Below are 8,302 nucleotides of genomic sequence, written 5' to 3' on the forward strand. Positions count from 1 at the left end.
ATCACATCACATAGCTTAAAGGATTCGTCAACTCCGATATGATTATAGACCACAACAACAATCCACATAACTTAATTAGTATTAAATCCTAATTCCCAACGTGCCAAAATTCAAACCATATAACTACTTTATGCTTATTCATTTTTTCAACACTTCATATAGCACCAACTAGTAGTAAACACAAATAACCAAAGAAGCAAACAAAAGAATCAAACAATGGAAGAAAATTACATCGAAGTTGTTCTCTACTCCATTTTCTCTCTCATCTTCTTGATTATCTCTCTCAAGTTCTTGAAACCAAACAAGCAGAACCTTCCTCCATCACCGCCGGGATGGTTACCGGTAATAGGCCACCTTCGGCTCCTAAAGCCGCCTATCCACTGCACCCTCCGCTCCCTCTCCGAGTCCCTAGAGGGCAGCGGGATGTCCCTCTGGCTTGGTTCACGCCTAGTCTACGTAGTGTCCTCACATAAGATCGCTGAGGAGTGTTTTGGGAAGAACAACGTCGTTTTAGCCAACCAGCCTCAGGTGATCATCGGGAAACATGTTGGGTACAACAATACAAACATGATCGCCGCACCTTACGGTGATCACTGGCGCAACCTCCGTCATCTCTGCACCATCGAGATCTTTTCCACACACCGCCTTAACTGCTTTCTTTCTGTCCGTACCGACGAAGTTCGCCGCCTCGTAAGCCGCTTGTTTCGTACCGCAGGTAATATGCTACATGTGTTTTTATTGTAAGAAGTTTTGTTGATTTTTTTTTAACAGAGGATTGTGTTGATATTGTCAACATTTTCATTTATTGTAGTATTATTATCTTACTATCGATATATTGACCATAAATGTTGACCCAACAAACATAATCATAGGCAATAAGAAAGAACCCATGTGGTTAATATGATAGATCATAGATCCCAAAAAAAATTTTTCACCAACTTTTTCATTATTTTTTTTCATTCTTTTCATCTTTTTGAATTAAAAGTGGTATCATGTATATATTCCTAAATAATAATAAAGTGGAAAAATGGGAATTATGTTTCTACCTTTTCTCTAAGTAACAAATACAAATATCAGAAGAAAATAAATTGTAACATATGCTTCACCACAACATTCAAAGTCATTATTGTGCTCCATGGACGTTATCAAAGAGGTTTTCATCATGATATGAAAGAATTGATGAGATAACCTGTATGTGGCCATAATCTTTCATTTGTTTGATTATATATTAGAATGTTTTTCTTTTGTGAAAAGTTAATGTCTTAGAATTAAAAATCCTTATAAAATCACCACACCCTTCATTTTTCTGTTCTATGTTTTGTGAATTGATTGTAGGAACTAAAAAAACAATTGTGGAAATGAAACCAATGCTTATGGACTTGACATTCAACAACATAATGAGGATGATGATAGGAAAAAGATACTACGGTGAAGAAACAACCGATGAGGAAGAAGCAAAACGTGTCCGAAAGTTAGTAGCAGATGTTGGATCCAGCACGAGTTCAGGCAAGGCCGTTGACTACGTTCCGATCTTGAGACTATTCTCAAACTATGAGAAAAGGGTTAAAAAGTTAGGAAAAGAGACAGATAAGTTTTTACAAGGGCTTACTGATGATAAACGTGAACAACAAGAAACCGGTAATACAATGATTGATCATTTGCTTGTTCTCCCAAAGTCCGATACTGAGTATTACACCGATCAAATCATCAAAGGCATCATACTGGTTTGTTTCTTTTTCCTTTTTTAATATTAATTTTGATATATTCTTTTACTAGGAAAATACCTTAAAATATCACAAGAATTGATTGGGTAAATCAAGCACACCAAATATAAATTCCAAAAATAGAACTAAATAGTTATGTACAAATATTTTTTACCCTAACTTGTATATTAAAACATTCTTTTTGGGTTTCATATTTCCCACTTAGTGTTTAGTTTTTTTTTTCAGTAGAAAAGAGTTTTGAGTCATTTAAATATTGAATTTACGCGAAGTTTGATTGGAACACAAATTAATTTTAAATAATCGCCCTTATTACTAAACTAAATCTATTTTTATGTTAATGTAGATTATGGTAATAGCAGGGACTAACACATCAGCTGTCACTCTAGAATGGGCACTTTCCAATTTACTTAACCATCCTGAGGTAATATGTAAAGCGAGAATCGAAATCGATAACCGGGTTGGTTTAGACCGGCTTATTGAAGAATCTGATCTCAGCGAGCTCCCATATCTCAAGAACATCATCCTCGAGACACTCCGGCTACACCCAGGAACACCATTGCTAGTCCTACACATGGCGTCAGAGAATTGTAAGATGAGGTCTTACGATATGCCACGTGGCACAATGTTGTTGGTGAATGCATGGGCCATACATAGGGATCCAAATATGTGGGAAGATCCAGATAGTTTTAAACCAGAGCGGTTTGAGAAAGAAGAGGAAGCACAAAAACTTATGGCATTTGGATTAGGGAGAATAGCGTGTCCTGGGTCGGGTCTGGCCCAACGGATCATTGGGCTTGCTCTCGGGTCATTGATACAATGTTTTGACTGGGAGAAAGTTGGAGAAGAAGAAGTGGATATGAAGGAAGGAGTTGGTAATACAGTACCTAAAGCGATTCCGTTGCAAGCCGTTTGTAAAGCTCGTCCATTTCTGCATAAGATTCTCTCTTAAAGTTTTGTTTAAAGGTACAAATAAAAGATGTGTTACATGTTATAATAAGTGCAATATATATAACTCTATATACATGTACTGATTTCACAATGCATGTATGTCATTCTGACTCATTATGTATTTGCATATGAATTTTGTAGTTAAATCATCAATGTACTATATATATACTCTTTCACATATAATATACCAACATATTTAGTAATATGGGAGATAAAAACATTGGCCAAGCAATATGGGCCTATATAATAATTAGTAAAAAATTCCGCTGAAAACAAAAGTCCAGATGAGATCAAGGAATAGCAGACATTGCGTGCCGAGCTAAAAATTTCACCGAGGTATAGTTTTTGGTAAAATAGAATTAAATGCGAAATTGTTAGTCAATCCCAACAATACCAAAACTCGTTCAAGCTCGTGAACTAAGGCGTCTGAACGTAACAGTTGGATCTTCAAATTTAGGAAACCTCAAATTTAAAGACTATTCATGGTAAATTTGGCGGAGGAAACGAAGATGTTAAAAATTATCTCGGAGCATAAAACAAGAACAAGAGCAAAGAGCAAGGTGACTTTCCTCCGATCTTGAATTCTACACACAACACCTCTCTCAACTCAAAATTATTTCTAAACTGAAACACTTGTCTTTTTTGTTTTTTTTTTCTTGTAAATCGCTATTAAGAATCGAAGCACTAAGCCAGTTAACTCAGCAAAAACCATGTCTAAATCGAAATTTTTAAGTACTGAAAATAAGTGTTGCACAAAAAGGTGGGTTAAGATTCTTTTTATGTAAAAAGTATATATTTTTTAAAGGCGATGAAGAATAGCGCTCAAGCAAACCACTGGTTCCCTAATGGGCGTTCCTATGGCTCGAATTCCGGCAGTCCCATCGTCCCTTCCTCCCCGCCCCTCCCCTCCTGCCTCCTGAACCGCCTGACCCAATTGATACCTCTTCTTTCCCGCCCCTCTCCTCCCCTTCCCCTTCTCCAAAAAGCTTGTAATGCAAACTGCTTCCCCCTCAAAGCCAGCAAAACAAGCTTCTCCCTCTCTTCCTCTTTCTCATCCCATTGCTATGGAAATTGGTTCCCTTCTTCAGAATTTTACCAATGTCCTCCCAAAAACTTACTGTTCAAAAAGGAATTTCAGAACATAAATACACTGTAGCCCAGACTGATGGCCTCCTTACCACTCCTCTTCCGAAGGTTACCCGTCTCTTTCTCAACTCTGCTCAGGCAGATCTTCCCCAATCTATGGGACCTGTGCTGTCTCAGGAAACAAAAGCTCTCTCCAGAACCCAATATGTTGCTAGTCAACCTGTGATTTCTGTTCCAGGAACTCTCTTCCTCACTACTAGAACGGAAGATGTGGCTACTGAAAACTCTCATCTGCTGCCTACTCCCCATATTCCTGTGCAGATATTGAGGCCTTCCACTGCCATTCCTGTTAAAGAGGTGGATGCGGCTCCAGTTGTTGCTGCTCAACTTGACTCTACCCTTCCCACTGTAAACCCACTACTACTCTGGTCCAGAAACTGAGGAAAGATGTTGATCAGTCATTGAAGAGATTGATTCCGGCTGAGGTCTCTCCTGAAGGGAGCCAAGGATCACCATTCCTGATTCTGTTTTTCCATGAAGGAGCCAAATTACACAAAGATTTTGTGATTGGTAAGTTCAACGGAAGAATTTCAACTTATGGGCATATTCAAAGTGTCATAAGTCACTTTTGGGGAAGAGGCCAGAGGATTGAATTGCATCTTAATCATGCCACCAATTCTATGCTTGTAAGGATACCAAATTAATCCATTAGAATGAAGGTAATTGAGAAGAAAATGTGGTACATCGGGGAATGCATGTTCCTGGTTGCCCAATGGGACGCTTCAGGTGGCACTAACCTAGATATTGATGCCATTCCTATTTGGGCCCATCTCAAGGGCATGCCTTTTGACCTGATGCACCATAAAGGAATAAGCTTAGTGGCTAGTCTTGTTGGAGAACCAAAGGAAATGGATGAATTTACTCGAAATATGGTTAGTTTATCTGAGGCTCATGTCAAAGTGGAACAAAACCTTAATACTCCACTTCCTTCTTCTGCAGAAGTGGTCCGTGAAAGTGGAGAAGTCCTCACTGTAGCGGTGGAGTACCCATGGATTCTTCCAATATGCTCTCACTGCAAGGAGATAGGTCATGTTATCAGATATTGTCCTGGTCTAACCCTTTCTTGGTTCCAAGCAAAAATGTCATCAGTAGAATCTAAGCAGAAAGGCAAATAGAAAAATGTACCCCCAAAGGCAACTCTTGATAAGGCAAACAATGGAGCAAACCTTCATGTTTTATCAGCTGCTCCTATTGTTGAAATATCTGGCTGCTCCATAACTACTCAGTTAGATGAGGCGGCTGGCACTGGTTCTGTTGTATCTGATTCAGTGGATCTGTCCTCCAAGTTATTCCCTTCTGACCCTATTTCACAAGTAAAGGAAAAAGTTTCATGCCTTATTTTTTCCTGCCAAAAAACTTCCTCAAATTCTTCTTTACCAAACAAAATCTCTCCCTCTTTGAAATGCTCGTCCCCCTCTTTGATGCCCTCTAAAATTGCTACCTACAATCCTTTTGATGTAATAGCTCCACTTTCAGTCTCTTTAAATGTCTTTGTTCCCTCTCCTGTTCCTATAATCACAAAAGCTCTTCTCCCTCACTTTCCACTTCTGTTTCAGATTGTTTACCTGTCCTTTATGATGATACTTCGCCATCTCCTGAGTTGATGTAAGAAAACCCAATCTCGTCCTCTCCTTCAACTTTTATTTTGGAAAATCTTCCTCTCGAGGGGGGTGATCCTTCTTACTCCTAATCTTTTTATTTCCTGATGTATATACAACCATTGTTTTGGAATATCTGTGGTTTGAATGACCCGGACAAACATCGGCCTTTTGCTTCTTGGCTTGCTACAAGCATTCGTTTGGTGCTATTATTGAAACTCATATAAAGAAACCAAACTTGAACCGTGTTATGAACCTTCAAACCATAGTTCTGATGAAGATGGAAAGATTGTTGTTATTTGGAGGTCTCCAGTCACTGTAACTGTTCTTCATCAGTCAAAGCACCTGCTCACTAGTGAAATCTCTATTCAAGGTGGCTACAGATTCTATTTCACAGCTCTCAACGCACCTAAACAAAGTGAAGACCGAACCGACCTCTGGTGTGACTTTCTGAACCTCTATCACACTTTTGGATTTGATGCTTGCCCCTGTATTCTGTGTGGAGACTTTAACCAAATCATTCACCCAGTTGAGCACTCTACTCCAAGTATAAATCACATGACCTCCCGTATGCTTGAGCTAAGAGACTGTCTAACACAACTTGAGTTGTTTGACTTGCGCTACCAAGGATCCCTCTTTACCTGGTCGAACAAGAACCCGTTAAACCCTATCTCCAAAAAAATGGATAGATTGCTTGTCAATAACCACTGGCTTACCTCTTACCCGAATAGTGTGGTTTCCTGCTTGCCTCCTGAAATCTCTGATCACAATCCTTGCCTCCTGAAAGCTCTGATCACACTCCTTGCCTCCTAAATCTTGCTGCTTCCCTCCCTCTGGCTTGTATTAAACCGTTCAAAAATTTCAACTTCTTAACAAAACACCCTCTCTTCCTCCATACAATTGAGACTGCCTAGATCCTGGCTGGAGATTTACACCCATTGGAACAAAGTCTGTCATCTCTGAGTGCTAAAGAAAAAACAGTAAAGAGAGAGTTAAAAACACTTACAAGGGAGAATTTCTCGGACATTCAGAACCGAGTGAGAAAGAGTAATATTTTGCTTCATACATCAGAGAATCAGAGACTATGAAAGACTAGGAGTCAAGGACACGATGAAAGATGCAAATACCTTCAGCAGCAAGATTTGGCTGAGAAATAGAACTGGTTTTGGATGAATCATGTTATAGTGGCTAATTCCAATTTCAGAAAGCCAGTTATCATCTCAAACCCTACAACCAACACTTAAACACAACCCACTATACCAAAGAAATCACCCTTAAAGAACTATATTCTTACACCAACCACCTCTTTTACGGTGATGCCCTGTATCCAACAGATAACGTAACCAAAAACCGTACCTTTTATGAGTATATTCTGGTAGACTCTAAATCTATCGAAGTTACTCATTACCCAGATCTAAAAAACCCTAACCATATCTCCTATTCAACCTGTAAAATACTCCGCGTTGCATCTATGCAACAGCTTGGTATTCTCAACCTCCATACCTCAAAAACCTTTTCTCAGCCTGGATTTGTTCTCCCCGGCTATACCTACGTTGACTATATGCAAGCCTTTTTTCGTGTTCTCTACCTACGACCCTATGACCATTCCTGGTTCTTATCCTTTGACCAGCGGTTCAATAAACACGTACCAGGTTGGTTCAACGAATGGTGGCACTGGTTTGGACCCATTGACCAAATCTATCCACCAGAAATAATCAAAACTTCTTATCCATTCTACACCAAACACCTACCCAACACCAATCCTATTGGACCTCTAAACAAAATTTACTTCCATGCAGACATGGGTATTCCATGGATCTGTTCATGGCATTTCAACCTTGTCCTAGCCCTACCTAATATGCCATACTCTTTAGTCAAAGAATTTCGTGTCAAGTGGTGGGACAAATATAACATCAAAAGATGTTCCCTCACTAATATCAAGAAATTATTTGACGCAAATAAACAAGACCACCTTTTAATCAAATCCATCTCCCGCTCTATTCCACTCTTAACCCCATCACAAATAGCCAACATTCCTCCTTATCATCCACCAACCCAAATCAAACAAGAACCACCAAGCCCAGCTAAAAACAAAAAACCATCAAGCCCTACCCATTCATCCTCCTCATCCCAAAAATCCAAATCAAAAAAATCCAAACTTCAAGCTATGAAGGAAACCCTCAAGGCACTTAGTCAAGAAATGATGAATATATCGTCCGACGACGATAGTGTTCACGGTCAAGAACCCGCCGAAAATCCTGAAGATCTATTTGGCGGACCATTAAGTCAAGACCCTTTTGATTTATAAAAAAAAAACAAAAAATAATAATAATAATAATAATAATAATAATAATAATAATTCATCTCAGACTTTACGACTCACTGGCAAGGTAGATGTTCCAGGCTGCAAGTCCTCAGCGTAGGCCGTAAGACCGATGGTAAATCTCCTTTGTGCGTCTCCAAATCCAAGATGACTCAAATATATTAAAAAAAAAAAAACCCAATAGTATTGTATAGTTTTAAATTTACCTTTAATAATGTATATTCTGGTAGACTCTGTATATTATTTTAAACTTTATGTGTATTCCGGCTATATGCTACACCAGTTAATATCAAAATAAAATACAGAGTATATCTCTGTAAAATCGAAGAATAAATCAAGACACAGGAATTATGACGCAAGCAAGACGTAAGCAATGACGTAAGCAAGGACGTAAGCAAGGACGTAAGCCATGACGTAAGCAATGACGTAATCAAAACTGTCGGCACCGTTAGATGAACGACACGTGTCACAAGAGTGTCGGCACCATCTGATGAGCTCCCAAATTCAAAAGACTATAAGCAGCTTCTCCAATCTTATTCTTATGGTTTAAACGAATGGTGCTC

General features: G+C 39.0%; 2 protein-coding genes across 2 annotated transcripts; both read left to right on the forward strand.

Moving 5' to 3' along the window:
- The first annotated feature begins 157 nt into the window (after positions 1–157).
- Positions 158–2,744, forward strand: LOC18011832 (cytochrome P450 81D1). Its single transcript, XM_006395846.2, has 3 exons — positions 158–715; positions 1,336–1,724; positions 2,068–2,744. The coding sequence occupies exons 1-3, from the start codon at positions 217–219 to the stop codon at positions 2,671–2,673; spliced, it is 1,494 nt and encodes a 497-aa protein (XP_006395908.1). The 5' UTR covers positions 158–216; the 3' UTR covers positions 2,674–2,744.
- A 1,727-nt stretch (positions 2,745–4,471) lies between these two features.
- LOC112083433 lies at positions 4,472–4,933 on the forward strand. The gene has a single exon (XM_024151460.1). The coding sequence runs from the start codon at positions 4,472–4,474 to the stop codon at positions 4,931–4,933; it is 462 nt and encodes a 153-aa protein (XP_024007228.1).
- The last annotated feature ends 3,369 nt before the right edge of the window (positions 4,934–8,302 follow it).

This window comes from Eutrema salsugineum, unplaced genomic scaffold (genome assembly GCF_000478725.1).
Source record: "Eutrema salsugineum unplaced genomic scaffold, Eutsalg1_0 scaffold_6, whole genome shotgun sequence".
NCBI classification, from domain to species: domain Eukaryota; kingdom Viridiplantae; phylum Streptophyta; class Magnoliopsida; order Brassicales; family Brassicaceae; genus Eutrema; species Eutrema salsugineum.